Genomic DNA, 15,429 nt, shown 5'->3' on the forward strand with positions numbered 1-15,429 from the left:
CATCAGCCCACCCGGCCATACATATTTAAAAAAAATATGTATTTTTTCATCGTTCAGGATTTTACGTTGTTGCTGTCCCTCTGTTGTTTGTATTTAATTGTTGTTTCTGTTTATCTGCTGTTTTTTTAAGGAAAGCATTTTTGAACCATTTGAGAAATGCACAATAGGAAAAAAGTATATTGTTACTTGTATTGTAACGTCCGAGGTGTTAAGGCTTCAAAGATACTTCGGTGTAACAAGAACTCAGGAACTTTAGTACTTTTTGTCGAGTCACCCACACGCTCTGCCTCACAACTGCAGGACAGACTGCGCATGCCCAAAACACATGACCTCTCAACCCAATGCTTACAGTATTATTATTTTTTTTTTTGTGCTGATGCCCTCAAAAGATGTGCTTCCACACGGTTTTCAACATCTGTTTTCACCATAACAATGGCTGAACTGTGGACTACAGAGCTACAAGTGTTTAACTAGCTAAATGCTAACACCAGTAAGCTAACATGGATGGTAAGCAGGTGTGTGGTTTCCCTGTGTTCTCCATCTTATTTGAGCATGTTAACATTCTACACACTACAATGTGGTTGTAATGTATAGTATTTTTCAGCATTACCTCATTCAGTGGTCACCCAAAAGTAAAGGTTGGTGTGTAAATAACAATGAGCAATGATTGGCAATATTGTACAAGTCTTATAAATTGTGTTCATAGGAGGTACACATATTGTGTATAAACACTGTTGCCCTATCTGCTTAACTACATTTGGCTGTAATGTATGACATTTAAATATAGTAGGCCTATTATCGCTAAATAGAGGGTAATAAAATATAGTGTAACCAGTGCAGCTGAGGTGTAAACTAATGCCAGTTGAAGACTGAAGTCATTTCATTGAGCAATAAACCAAAGTGTTTGACAACATTACATTTCAACCACATGATGGCGCTAAATAAAGTGATCATCCAGTTAGAGGCATGACTCTCTGTTAAACATGTTATGTCAATTCTTTCCGTAGTTGTTGAGATATTTCACTCGTGTCCAAAGTATTAGAAGGACCTATAGACTTACAATATAAAAAAAAGTGATTAATGATATATTCTCTAGAGACCCACCCATTCATTTTTGTCCTCTGTGGAGCACATTGGGTTTTGGTCCATTACTTTGAGGTTATACATGCCACAGCATTAAGTCCAATTGTACTCCACAGAGGACATCCTGGGCTTTTCAAACATATGACGTGGGGGGTGTGGCTTTGAAAAAGATAATTTCATTGTATTTCAAAATGGCGTCCATCAACACAAGCACTATTTATAGAAAGAGAAATGGTAAGTTTGTAATTTTGTAATTACCAGTGTTGTGAGTTCAATATTTTTAATTAATTATAGTAAGGGAACATCTTAGGAGTTAGTGTAGTGAGTTTTCAGAGCAGTGTAATACTTATTTGACCGAAAACGAAATGTTTTTATGAATGTCCTCTGAGGAGGACATGGGGATTTGCTAACTTTTTATTTCCCCCATTTTACACAACACAAATGGAGTCCACTGTGGGCCAAAACTAACACTTAGGTTTCTGTAGGGTTCATGGCAGACGGATGCAGTGGGAAAACATACATCAAGTGCCTCAAGTGTCAGATGTATCTCTGCATTTCAAAAAAGGATGGAGTACTACAAATGAGGGCTCAATATTTGTTGCATTGAGTTGTTGTGCTCTAATGTTGTACTTGTATGTTAATGTTGTTTGTATACTATGTTTCGCATAACTAACACCCGATGTCCTCTACAAAGGACACACAATAAAACAAAAATAAAAATACATTTGTTCAGTTTTTGTTAGTCATTATGCTTATACCACCCTAAAGACTTGTGTGATCAAAAAAAAGGAAATTTGAAACCTTTTTCTTTCTGGGTCTCAGGAGGATATATATCTACAACAGAATACATTTAATGGAGCCCAGATGGCACACTTAAAAAATGACAAAAGAATACAACACTACTGGTTTTTGCAATGCTACCTTTAATTGCCAAACCCAAGAGCAGTTATTTATCCATTTTATATAAAGCATAGTGACTTAGTAGTGGATATTACTTAAAACCTCCCTATGCTGATGGTGGATTTTACATGCAAGATAGTTTCAGAATTTCTTTCTTGAGCACACACTGGGAGAGGGAGGCTTGCTGTCATACAAGCAGCAGGGGGAATTTTCTTTCAAATTAAACAAAGTGCAGGAAAATGGGCAATAAATGTAGGAATAAGTGTCACACTGGAGTATTGTTACTAGTTGAATAGTGCTGTGAAATTAAAAATAAAAGTTGTCATTCTTTAGCACGTGAAATACATCATAAAACTATATTTTCAACTTAAAATTAAGATTGAGAGTTTAAAAACATTTCTGGATGTATGAAGTGAACAAACATAACATTTCATAAAGTTCTTCATAAGTGCTGGTTCTGAACTTTGCTGGGGTCAAAGTACATTTTAAAATAACTCAAATAGCCATCTCTTCTAAATTGTAGCACCTTCTGAATCCATGCATTGGTAATTTAAAGATATCTTTATGTAAATATATTGTACACAAAACTTATCTTGCAGAACTTGCTACTTTACACCAAGTACTGTATCTTTTGATATGTCTCACTCAATGAATAATTTGAGCTATAGCTGAATATGCAGCAGAACATCCTTTGAAAATATATATTCTGTTCAATATACTGTAAATAAAATTAAACTTAAAAACTCAAAGACATATGTTTTTTCTTTCTACAGATGTTTGCACCACCATATGCCTCCTCCCAAAGCATCCACCTTGCAAAAAAACAAACTTCCAGCTCTGCGGCAGCCACAAACTAGAACACCTCAACATTCAATATTGATGCTGGTGAGCAGCTCCTCCAAGGCTTCCAGTTTCTGATTGGCCTCTTCGATTGCGCTGTAAGTCTGCACATTGCTGGTGATGTGGAAACGGATTTCGTCCACAACGGGGATGGAGTCGGTCTCTTGTCGCTCCTCCAACGATGCAGCATCCTCTTTGATGAGCTCTGCAAACTCGTCCTGCTCCACCAGCTGGGAAAGGTCATAGGTAAGACAGGTGTGAATGCATTATGAGGGGGGAGGATGCATTATGAGGGGGGGGCTGAGCATCCAGAACATCCACTTTAGCTTGCAGGTATCAATTGTTTGTGAATGGCCAAAACGCCCATGTCCCTTGTATATCTATAAACATCCTTATGCCAAAGGTCACAGTAGAGACACTCCTCTGAAAACACAGAACATTACTTTTTGCTGTCCTTCAGAAGCTAGTTAACTTTATGGGAGCAATTCAAAGATATACTTCAGCATAATTGGAAATTCTCCCAATTGGTATTTGCTAAGAGTTGGATGAGAAGGTCGACAGAACTCTCATGTCTGTTTGCTTAGTACAAGGCAAAAGCTAGAACAAGGTTAGCTTAGCATAAAGACTGGAAACAATTGGAAACAACTAGCATGCGCGGTCCAAAGGTAAGACAAATCTGCTTACTAGCACCTCTAAAGCTCACTAATGTAGATATTTAATATTTAAAACCGTACCCAAAACAAAATGCAAAAATAACCAAATTTGGTTTTATGGTTAGTTAGGTGCCAAACTATTCTTTGCCAGGAGCGGTTACTTTTTTCCCCCGCCTTCAGTCTTCATGCTAAACTAATCTAAACACCTGCTGGCTCCAGGTTCATATTCAACATAAAGACATGTAGTGTTGTTTGCCCTTGAGCCACCCGCTGTGACATCACAGACACTGTTGTTATCGAGCCAAAATAAAGCCCTTTCCAGTCTCAAAATGGACACCTACCCGCTCAATGATTTTGGCCATGAACTCGGTGCACTGATCTTCAAGCCGAGAGAGACGGAAGAGCTTTGCCATCTTCCACATGTACAGAACGTTGTCCTCACAAATAGTCTTAGCAAGAGTCTTCCCACAAAGACGCTTCAGCCCCGGCAGCAGGTACATGTCGGCCACGCACAGCACATCAAAAACATCCTCTGTAATGAACTGGACATAAAAGATAATCAGTCCATTTTTAAACATTAACCGTGGAAACAACTGTAAACATAACATTTAACCACCTGTTAGCATTCAGTTGCCTAGTTATACATCCAGCAGACATGGAGCTGCATTAGCATTCAGAGTCTTGTCATACTGTTTAGTGGGTATTCATGTGATCCATTGTTAATATAAAAATGGTTATAGATGTTTAAAGTTTAAAAGTGTAAAATAAAGTACGGATTTAATATGAAATACAGCAAAAAGAGCTCTTAAAAGAGTTAGTATTGCTATCAAATAATGTAGCGATAATTAAACAATATATAGTTAAACTATCATTTATGACACACCTATATGCACACACACTTTTTTTTTCTTTAAAGCCTTATACCTAACAGTAGGTAGTTTGTTAGCCATGAACTGGAGGTGATGCCTTTGTTTGCTTGTCTGTTGTTATGACTCCTTGTCATAACAACAGACAATTGTTCTCACTGAATTATAAGTTTGCATCCTTGATAATGAATTCCACAAAATGATATCAGACATAAATTCTGCACTAACCTCTGTGTTATCAGTGTAGATGTAATACATGACGTGGATGAATATTTCATGGGAAATATTGTGTAAAGTAATCACTGGAGTGCTGGGCTGGGACTGCAGCTGCCCTCCCTCACTGAAGTGGTCCTCCAGCAAGGCTTTAAAATAATCACTACGTCCGCAGAAAAACGCCTGGAGACACACACAATAAAAACTTTAATATTCATTTGAATGACAAGAGTTTTGTAAAATACCTCAGGAATGTTGTGTGAGCTTTGTCGTTGTACCTTATGACATAGAAAGTCGAAACCATCAACTCTGAAGCAGATGTCAGGATAGGTAGGGAAGCGGTCGACTCCGTTAAAGGGAAGTTCACCAAATCCAACCTGAGCAAGAGATTCAACAGGATAAAGACAAGTCAAAATAGTCTTATCAAACTCACATTATGTAATTTCCTGCCACTAGGGGTCTCTCAATCAAAACAATAACAAAAGACGGCACGAGGTAGCATTGGATCATGAGAATTTTGTTATGCCCCAAATATTTGGAACAAACTACCAGAAACATGCAGGTCCGCTGCAACTCTTACTTCTTTAAACCAGGCTGAAGACTTTTATTTTTCCCGCAGCTATTCATACCTTACACTGCACTGTAACTGTTATTCTTGTATTTGATCAATTAGCTTGTTTTATGTTTATTTTATTCTCTTTGCTTTTTAAATGCCTTTTTTGTAACGTGTTTCCGCTGCACTATTTCTTAATGCTCTTAATGTATTTCATTTTTGTAAAGCACTTGGAATTGCCATGTGTTGAAAGGTGCTATATCAGTAAACGTGCCTTGCCTTGCCTTTGTTAATTATCTGACGCTGTTTGGGGGACACAGGGCGCTAACTTAGCTCTATTCTCTGATAACTTCAAATCCAGAGGTCCGATGACTCCGATCCTTTATCCCATTAAAATATGATGAGTTTTGCCAAAGTATCCTTACTCTTAGATCAGTGGGAAGTGCACAGTCTGCTAACTGAGCCATCTCCTCCTGAAGTTGAGAGATGTGAGGCTCCAGGCTGAGAACCTTAACACAGATTCCTGGCTTGTTGAACACTGCAGTGTGAGGAAAGACAAAAAGACAGGTCAGACGTCACATAACTAAAGTGTGAAAAAGTCAAACCCTTGGTAGGAACCTGAACCAAGAGAGCTTTCTTACCAAATTCGTACAACTGTTTGCATTTATTCTCCATTTCCTCGATAAAGTCTTCCATTTTACACTGTTTAGCTAGTCGTGTGCAGTCCTCCACGAGGCTTATATCGATATCCATTCGTCCTGTAACATAAGGAAATAGGATGAACGAAAAGATTTTGACTCCTTAACTTTTCAATTGTTCTGCTTGACATGACTACACATAAAGTAGACCAATATAAGCATGGCAGTTGTATGTAAACATGACCTGACTGTATTCACATTTCTAATGATATTGGACTTTAAAGTGCTTATTTGTCCTTCTCTATGAAGGACTGTGTTCCTTTTCCCTCATCACTTACATTAAAATCATTATTGGAAGAATTACAGTAGGACATCTTTTCCATGTTCATATAGGCCCCTGAATATTGTCATAATGCAGACATAATATAATACAGTATAATTGAAAGGTACCTTGAATTTAATCTTATTTCTTATGAAGTTCAAATTACACAAGTTACAATAATAATCTATTAAAAACAAAATGTATGGAAAATATAGTTTTTTATATTTATCATGAAGGTAAAGTATTCTTTTTCTCTCTCTAATATTTCAGAATTATACTTGTAACTAACAGACGGACTAAAGTTTCTTGCTAAGTCTTAATACTGTGACCAATGAAAATGTTTTCTCTCAGTAATTGTGATGTTATGTTAAATGTTCGTTGTTTGTGTTTCATGTATTGTGTCTGGATATGTGTCTATGTTGGTGTTGGACATGGAGCTGCTGTGATGCAAGTCAAATTTCAGACTTGATCTGACCAATAAAGTATTATCGTATCGTATCGTATAATATAATGTAGAAGGCAAAATATTGTCAGCTCACCAGTGTAGGAATACTGCAGGATGGCTCCAAAGGCTGCAGGGTTCACCTGAAATCAAACCATACAGATGTAGATACACAAGATATGCCTGCAGTTTGTATATTAGCAACAAACATCTAATTGAATCAGACACTAATTCTACCTACCAACGGATGTTTGAGTGTGATCAGGTTCTTCCCTTTCCATTTGGTCTCAAACATATCAGTGAAGTACTCTGAGCGTGCACTGAGAACACATCGGTGGGCTGTAAATATTTGTCCATGAACCAGGAACTTGACATCGCTCTGTAAACCCTGCTCCAGTAACCTGGAAAGCAAAAGCACAAATATGTATCAATCAATCAATCAATGTTTATTTATATAGCCCAATATCACACATTTAACATTTGTCTTAGTGGACTTTACAGTTTGTACAGAATATGACACCCTCTGTCCTTGGACCCTCACATCGGGCAAGAAAAAACTTCTAAAGAAACTCAAAAGTTAATGGGGAAAAATGGAGCAACAGAGGAGGGATCCCTCTCCCAGGACGGACAGACGTGCAATAGATGCCTTGTGTAAATTGAAAAGATAATACATTTACAACATAGGTAGTCCAAATGCTTGAAAATGCATGTGTCTATAAATTAGTAGATGAATCCAGGTGGATGTCAACAATCCTGTGGGAGCCATAGATTCAACATAAACTTTAAAGGTACTAAACTGTGCTTTTGCATTTCATTCTTCTTGTTTCTTTTAACTCGAGAATATATTTCTTTTAAATGAATGGCAAACTTACATGTGCAGGAAGTAGTTGTAATCATCCCGCTGCATGGCGCGCACAGTGATGCACTTATAATCTTTGAGCAGGCGTCGAACAGAGTCATTCAGACAGCAGTACAAACACCTCTCGCCATCAAACGTGTTGGCCTCACACCTAGCACCTGGAAGCAAAGCAAATATAATAAAACTGATTATACGACAGAACATTTATTTCAGTGTGATTTATAATGCTGAAATCACACCATATCGTTTTTATGCTTTTATTATGTTTGCATTACATAATCAAACGTACCACTAGCCAACAGGTACTGGACGAGCTCATCATGGCCACAGAGACAAGCATAATACCTGGAGAGCAAAGTGTTCACATTTTAAGTTGGAGGTGTAATGATCGTGTGTTATCCAGAGAATTATACCTCCTTATATTGTACTTACAAAGGGCTGCTGTCCCAGTTATCTCTCACATTGAGGTCCACATCTCTTTGTTCAACAAGGTATCTGAAAGAGAGAATAAATAAGTGTTAACAGTGACAAACCAGAACCTGACTACAATGTATATAATGTCAAACATTTTGAGAGAAAATCAAAAGGGCGCATCACACTGGAGCAAAATGCAAGGTGGAAAATGGGTGAGAGGCACTGTTCACATGGCTGCATACATTTAAAAACATAAGGTTTATTTGGTATAAAGCTGAATTTTCTGATGATTTTTTGATTTTGATTTTTTATTCTATGCTGGTTTGTTGCCTTGTTCCAACAAGTTTGGAAATCTCGATAGTTAAGCTAGGTATTGTACTGATAATTTGCAGGTAATTGCAGTCGGTTTGTCTGTAAAAAAATAAGGAGGGACTGTTTAATGTTCTGTGGCTCTGATTAGATAGAATATCAAAGATCTTGCTGTTAACAGGTATATAAAGGTGTTGTTACATGGTGCAGCTTTTAAATATTGCCAATTAGGAGCTTATTAGCAGCAGGCAGAGAGATGTACAGTGATCTCAGATAGTTTGTTTTTGGGACTTCAGTCTCAACATTTTGTTGGTATTTAGTTCATTGTATCTGTACAAAAAGATTAGTAAGAAGAGTTTTTTCTGTTGGAAATAGAGTTTGAAAAAGATAATTAACCACCAGCAGTTTAAGTTAAAATATGGTTATGCATTAAATTGCTTTTAAATCAGCATTATTTTATTTATATGTTTTCTAACAAAATGCATAGAGGAATTTATGGAAAAGAAGGCAATAATTGCGTTGACTGCCCTAAACTGCCATCATGCCTGTGCAAGGCGTGGCTAAAGCACACCGAGCTTACAACACTCATCATCAATATTTGGCAACAGTTTACATGGAAAACACTAAAGTGCCCAGTTCTAATGGGACGCCCTGCTGCAACATAACTTTAAACATTACCACAGCTAAGTTAGTTATCTTTGGATATTTTTGAATGCCCTAAAGCAGAGAACATGTCCCATATCATTCAGTATTAAGCACAAGGTGTGGTGCTGGACAGCATTAATTCATGTCTGGTAAATAGGCCATCCAACACTGACAGATAGTATCTTAACTACGCTGTATCAACAAATTATACTAGTGGTTTACAAACATCAAGGACAGCTACAGTTATCAGCTGGGTCATAAAGAGCTAAAGTTAGCAACCCTTCCGTGTTTACCTCAATGTTTACCTTGCAATAACAACGCAGTTAGCTTAGAGTTTACCTGCAAGACGTGCAGTGCAGGCCAAATACATAAGACATGTTTTGTAAGACAGAAATGAGGAAAACAGAATACAAATACAGTCATAACACACAACCAAAGACATCCAAGCCAAAAACGTCAGCTGAGCCGTTGTTTACCTGACTCTAAAAATGTCGCCCTTTTTGCAACTACTAAACAGATCGGAAACATCCATGATCGCCGCGGTGTTTTCGGTCCTCTGTGATGCATTGAAACGGCCTGTCTGCAGGACAGGTCAGCGATGATGTTGTGTAGCTTCAGGGTTTGCTCGATGTTGTAAAAGTGTGTTTACTGTCAGCTCTGTTGCAATGTTGTTGACAGTCTGCAGGGTTCCTCCTCCGTGTTGTGGTGGAAGTGGTCCGGTAGTCACGTGTCTAATGCGTGTTCACTTCACTTGCTGTGCAAAAAAACCGTAAATTAAGAATCCACACGACAGCAAGCGTTTATTATTCTCTATGTTTTTCCTTCAAAAGTCATGTAACGCTGTATTATTATTTTTACATTACATGAGTTTAAAACGTATACATGTAATCTAACAACATCAACTTAAATGCATTTTTATATTTATAACCGCAGATATATAACTTAAATATCCTAAGTGTCAGGCATAGAGGTGTCAGGTCGTTATAACAGCTACAGAACGCTGGATATCGGAGCTTACGCCGGTCACTTGAATGCAGCACACGTTCGATCTGTTTACTACGATAAACACTGAACCAAAAAATGTACAGTTGCTCTTTAATTAAACATTTATTTTTTGAAGTTTTTAGAGATCATCATTATAAACTCATAATTTCACTGTCTGACCAATAGACCAGACAAACCAATCATCCATTCCATCTCATTTTTATTATTAACAGAATAACATAATACATACCGGGGATATGATATACAATTAGAACAAATAAAAGAGTCAGGGGTATTTCACTCTGCACTAAAATATTATAAAACATACATATATTATCTGTCTAGGTAGACTTTTTGATTATCAAATTAGACAATAGTTTTACATATTGCTCACACCAATATTATGTTTTCCTTACATTCACATTCATAACTTATTTAAATGCTTACATCATTATCACATGTATTATTATTTGTTTAGTTTTGTAAAAACACCTATTTATTTGATGTAAAGTTTAAGGATACAGTCAGGCCACAATCCACTGCTATTTATCTGATTAGATAACAATAAAAAGGACAACCTTCATTTGTGAAACCATTATGTATTTAAAAAAATACAGCTTAGCAAAATCAGTCGTGTTTGAGATCTTGTAGTCATTGTTTGAGCTTGAGTGTGGAAAGCCGCTGTTTTAATAAAGTGATCAGTAGTTGAAGTTTTTCTCGCTCCAGCAGGAGGTTTTCCTTCTGCAGTTTCAACACATCATCCTGCAGACTTTCTGTAAGAGGAAAAAAACACTTAATTAATGACAGACATAGTGTGTAATAACTGTCACTGGATTCTTTTTTTCAACTTTTAGTTCAAATTGCCATGGTCTCGCAAATGATTGGGCTTTAGTGCCTCAATGTTTGGGTTGAAATCTGCTGCAATATGGTATCATTTAAAACATTTACTCAAGTGCACAAGAGAAAATAAACACAAGTGTTAGTAGACTATACTTTTATCTTAAAGGCTGATTGTAATCTGTTGTTATTTTCAGCAAAATGTAAAAAGTAAAGAGAGAGGAAAACACATTGAATGCATTTAGTGTGTTTGTGCCTCTAAATACTTTTCAACTTCCTGCCTTGTCAGAGACTTCAGCCCCAAGCACATTTCGTCTGAAGACCACCTTAAACAGCCTGACCCCAGTTTTTACTGAACTTTACTTTAACATTAGAAAAATAGTGTATGTTTTGGAAAATATTTCATGCCTTGGATTTGGCGCTCTTGTGAGTAAGGCTGTTGGATATAAACTAATTGAAGTGAGTTTTAATAGTGAAAAACAAATGGATGAAAAAAAGTCATTTCTGATTTTTGACTTAAATTTGACGAGCGTAACTGTGGTTTGGCTTTGTAGTAAAGGTCTACAGCATGGCACAAAGGATTCTATCATTCAGGCTTTGGACACAAAGGAAATACACAGGATATTATTGGTTTTGGTATTTACTGAGATTTCTGTAGAAGCATTGGATTTGGTCAATCACCAAATGTAAAGCATGTACACACAAATCACAAGACTCTCCTTTTAAACAATGAATCTTTGTATTAGACTTAATAACAAACTCGGATATTTTTTCTGAACCATCACCATAAAGACATTTTAATTGTTTAAAAATAGATTTCTCCTACCAAACATTTTAAAAGCCTCTGCTTTTTCAAATGTAAAGCTTTTAACTTAAGCTGTACTAATTATTTTTACAAGAAACACTCCCAAATTCCAAGCATTCCTTTTCATTATGTGCATGACTGTCTTTGAAAAGGGCCCCACTGCAGTGAAATGTCTAAACAAAGTACTGTTTGCACCTCTCCCACATACTTAAATTCATGTCTGTCAGTAAATTACAGTTTATACAGTTTTGTTTTTTACCTGTGACAGCTCTGTGAACTGATGTATCAACACTGCCACTTCTTCCGTTGCTCTTTGTCATCCAGAAAGGAGGGGCTTTACGTAACTCTACCTCCACAGGGTAGTGGTCGCTCACCCTCAGGGCCTGTGGGAGGATGCACATAATGAGTGAGAAATGTTGCTACAATAAAAGAGAAACAAGTTATGCAAGTGCAGAACATGTTGGTTATTAGATGAGATTTAACTGTAATAGGTACAGAGACAATGAGATGCAGTATGAGGGGCAACTCACCTTTTCTTCAGTCATAGCAAACTCTTTGTGGAAATGAAATGGCTTGGCTGAGTTTGGCACACAGGCTGTAAGCATATCTTCTCCATACACAACAATCCTGTGGAAAATAAATGTATTCCATTGTTTAAATATAAGGTCAAAAATGCTTCTTCCTGACAGAAATAGTATGCCACAATTTAAGCAATGTCCTCTGAATTGATGGGTGTTTATGAATGAACACATGCCGGTCGTAGGTGTGTTCGTTTGATGTTCTTGCCATCGTGTCCACGTCATCACGGATTAGCCAATGGAAATTCTTGTCGCTGCGGATGCGAATCTCCTGCATCTCCTTAGGGGTGACGTACACACCATCTGCATTGAAATCTCCCAGGATCATTATGTTCTAAAATAAATCAGAAATTGCCATTTTGAGTGCTGATAAAAGAAATGTAATCAAGAAAGCTATGTCAAAACATTATTTAAACATATTTTATAGCCCATACAGTTTGTGTGATTCCTCTGATATGGGAGTATAAAATAAGGTATGTGCACTGATAGAAAAAAACCTGCTTAATCTATTTCAAAATTATAGTAGCTTTTTGCAGGTTATTATGTAGATAAAGCATGACTAGTCTTTGTATAATACTTATTTTGTAAAGCAGACTCAACTCAATTTGATTATTTACAGTAAATCAAGCAATTCAAGTATTTTGCTATGACTTTAAGCTTGACTTTATTTACCTAAATGTTTATATCACAGATTTACCTGTTACATTTATATCCGCTTAGAATACTTTCCACTGTATGGTAATACATCTGGTCCACCTTGAACATATTAAAGCACTTCTTTAAGGTGAAACCGCGAAACTTGAATACTGAACATCATGCAACTCACATCAGTTTTCCATTTGTCTTTGACCACCAGACAGACCTCATACAGCTCATCCAGCTCTCTCTCAGAGTCCCACGGCTTGGTGTGGACCGGGATCAGCACTATGTCCTTCAGCACTGTAACCACAGACACAAACAAACGATCATCTCTCCGATTACATGCCCCGTCACAACGTATCTCACACAGTGGTATAAAGTAACTAAGTACATCTAATCAAGTTCTGTACTTAAGTAAAATGTTGAGATACTTGTACTTTACTTGAGTATATCCATTTTCTGCTACTTTGTACTTCTACTCCACTACAATTCAGAGGTAAATCGTGTACTTTTACTCCACTACATTTATTAACACCTTTAGTTACTTTGCAGATGTGGCTTAATTATGTAAAATGTAATCAACACTTAACTAAGACAATAGTTACACCTGGAGTAAATTCACAAGCTACACAGCAGTATACAAAGTAATTAAAACTATCTGCACCTTTACCAGCTTTGATAACACTTTAATGCATCAATAATTATAATCAAAACATATAATGTATATTATTCTGAAATGGACCAATCTGCATAATGAGTTATTTTACTTCTGGTAAATGTTTATGCTAATATATTAGGATTTGGAATGCAGGACTTTTACTTGTTACTGAGTGAGTATTCCTATACTCTGGTACTTCTACTTTTACTGAAGTACAAGATCTTTTCCCACCTCTTATCTTACATGTGAATGCACACCGGAGCCGTTGACTGACATAACCTGATATACCTGCCCTCTGCTTCGGTCCATATATAGTCATGACTCAGACGCAACACAGGTGTTCAGTATGTCATTATACTTTGATATCCAAACACCCTGTTTTTCTTATACTCATGGTAGGACTGACCTGTGTTGTGTGGTCTAAAGCGGAGAATATATGGTTCTCTGGCAAAGGCATCCATGTCGTTCACTTGGTTGTCTTCATATTGATAGCAGTCAACCAGATCAACAACATCATCCCTTTTAGTGGGACAAAAATGTATTTTAGTGCAGTTAGATGGTAACTTTTCAAAAGTATTAAAGTCTGGCAAAGTGATTTGATCTTACCTGTAAAGGAACAAAAACTGCTCCTTGTATCTGTTCCTCCCCAGGCGGACACTGAGCTGCAGAGCATAGTGATGGGTCGTGTTGACTCTGATAAGACAATCAAGAACGCGTTCGCATAGTTAAAACAACAAAAAACACATTTTCTTTAAAAAAGAAGAAGTAAACTCACTCATTTAGTTCTTTTAAGAACAGTTTGACAGCAGCTCCGGTCACATCCACCACCTCAATAATCACTATGATGTCGTATCGGGACACAATCTACAAAAGACGAAAAAGGACACATTATATTAATGCATGTCATTTGTGATATTTATTTATCTCAAATTGAATAAATTACAGCCTTATCAAAAGCAGTTGTGATTATCAAGGTGTGATCAAGGAAACATTTTACACTTCATAATTCAAACCGCCAATTATTTCTTGTTCGTTCTTGGCTGCATCCCAAAGATCACAAAGAAGTGACATGAACAACACTTTTTCCAAACGACAGCCTTATCGTTATCATTACAGATCTTTTACTGAATAAGAATGTCTACCAAAGAGGAGTGTTACCTTGACAAGAGCTGACAGGACGTCTGGATCTGAGACTTTGGTCTGTCCGAACCTCTGTGCGTTAAACGAGGCGATCTTCATATCTGACAAGTGCTAATACAGACTGTAAAAACACATCTGTTAAATAATTCAGTATTTCTTTATATATATATATAAAAACAACACAGTCACAGTCACAGCTATTCTTCTCCCAGCATTACGCACCTAGAATGAGCAGGTTCAGTGGGACAGTCTTAACTCCAGAATAAAACCACACCTGATGAGAGACTTGTTTTCTCTGTAGGGCTGGTTGTTATTTTAAAGCAAGAAGATGATTGGGTAATCCATCTTTAAAGAAATAGGAGAGTTAAAAGGAGATAAAAGTTATAAAAGATTGTTTGAGACAGCCCAGTCTTTTGTTTACAACCGGGTTTCTCCAACATACAGTACAGACATAACGTTTCACATTGTGTCAGTATGTTTGTAACAGTTCCAACAGGTATTTTAACTGTTAACACAAAGAAAAGGTTGATAACTGATGTGATAGCAAATGTTATCATATTTGTATAATCTCAGGAAGTTAACTAAAAGATGTGTGATAAGGCTCTCACAAAACTAGTATATCTGACAAGGTACATGTTCTAGATATTTGTGTACAGATTATTATTGTCCCCTTTTATGTAGAACCTTATCAATTGATATTTGCCATTTAGCAGCTAGTGTCACCTGTTGGTGAAGGGAAAGCACTAGAGAAATACAACTTTATTTAGTAAAGCACAGGTCAAGAAGTGCTCCATAAGAGTATACATTCTTATACATCAGACCATAAAACAGTAAAAAAATAAAACAGCGGCACTTTAAAAACACACACAACTCCGGACAGCACGAGGTGAGCCAAATGCCATTCATCTGTTTCCTCTTGTGCTACAATGGAATCTCATTTGGGCACAAAGCCAATGTAATTAATTATTCAGATTACACACGCTTTAAACCTTTATCAGTAAAGATTTTGGTTCTTCAATACTTCTTGAATCACATTTCTTCTTTTTAATTT

General features: G+C 36.8%; 2 protein-coding genes across 3 annotated transcripts; both read right to left on the reverse strand.

The window, feature by feature from the left end:
• Nucleotides 1–1,988: 1,988 nt before the first annotated feature.
• On the reverse strand, nucleotides 1,989–9,473 carry abtb1 (ankyrin repeat and BTB (POZ) domain containing 1). The gene is made up of 12 exons (XM_034126422.1): nucleotides 9,214–9,473; nucleotides 7,802–7,864; nucleotides 7,659–7,714; nucleotides 7,383–7,527; nucleotides 6,752–6,911; nucleotides 6,608–6,653; nucleotides 5,750–5,866; nucleotides 5,534–5,646; nucleotides 4,834–4,932; nucleotides 4,571–4,738; nucleotides 3,818–4,018; nucleotides 1,989–3,053 (listed from the first exon to the last, which is right to left on the reverse strand). Exons 1-12 carry the CDS (start codon nucleotides 9,267–9,269, stop codon nucleotides 2,847–2,849), a joined length of 1,431 nt encoding a protein of 476 aa, XP_033982313.1. The 5' UTR covers nucleotides 9,270–9,473; the 3' UTR covers nucleotides 1,989–2,846.
• A 450-nt stretch (nucleotides 9,474–9,923) lies between these two features.
• Nucleotides 9,924–15,346, reverse strand: LOC117479469 (deoxyribonuclease-1-like). 2 transcript variants are annotated; one of them, XM_034126425.1, is made up of 10 exons: nucleotides 14,601–15,346; nucleotides 14,397–14,499; nucleotides 14,014–14,102; nucleotides 13,845–13,931; nucleotides 13,645–13,757; nucleotides 12,768–12,880; nucleotides 12,118–12,275; nucleotides 11,894–11,990; nucleotides 11,623–11,746; nucleotides 9,924–10,494 (listed from the first exon to the last, which is right to left on the reverse strand). In XM_034126425.1, the coding sequence occupies exons 2-10, from the start codon at nucleotides 14,475–14,477 to the stop codon at nucleotides 10,373–10,375; spliced, it is 984 nt and encodes a 327-aa protein (XP_033982316.1). In that variant the 5' UTR covers nucleotides 14,478–14,499; nucleotides 14,601–15,346; the 3' UTR covers nucleotides 9,924–10,372. The 2 variants fall into 2 exon arrangements, with proteins under 2 accessions (XP_033982316.1, XP_033982315.1); XM_034126424.1 differs by having other exon boundaries at nucleotides 14,397–15,345.
• Between the last annotated feature and the right edge of the window lie 83 nt (nucleotides 15,347–15,429).

The sequence above is a fragment of the Trematomus bernacchii genome, unplaced genomic scaffold (genome assembly GCF_902827165.1).
Source record: "Trematomus bernacchii unplaced genomic scaffold, fTreBer1.1, whole genome shotgun sequence".
Lineage (NCBI taxonomy): Eukaryota > Metazoa > Chordata > Actinopteri > Perciformes > Nototheniidae > Trematomus > Trematomus bernacchii.

Excerpts from the sequence above, each read along its gene's own strand:
- LOC117479469 (XM_034126425.1), bottom strand. The coding sequence starts at position 14,477 with ATGAAGATCGCCTCGTTTAACGCACAGAGGTTCGGACAGACCAAAGTC. Across the intron at positions 13,932-14,013 it reads TTCTTAAAAGAACTAAATGA|AGTCAACACGACCCATCACT; the intron begins GTGAGTTTACTT and ends TTGTCTTATCAG. Across the intron at positions 10,495-11,622 it reads AGTTCACAGAGCTGTCACAG|AAAGTCTGCAGGATGATGTG; the intron begins GTAAAAAACAAA and ends TTCCTCTTACAG.
- abtb1 (XM_034126422.1), bottom strand. The coding sequence starts at position 9,269 with ATGGATGTTTCCGATCTGTTTAGTAGTTGCAAAAAGGGCGACATTTTT. Across the intron at positions 7,865-9,213 it reads GGCGACATTTTTAGAGTCAG|ATACCTTGTTGAACAAAGAG; the intron begins GTAAACAACGGC and ends TCTCTCTTTCAG. Across the intron at positions 4,933-5,533 it reads CACTTCCCACTGATCTAAGA|GTTGGATTTGGTGAACTTCC; the intron begins GTAAGGATACTT and ends TCTCTTGCTCAG.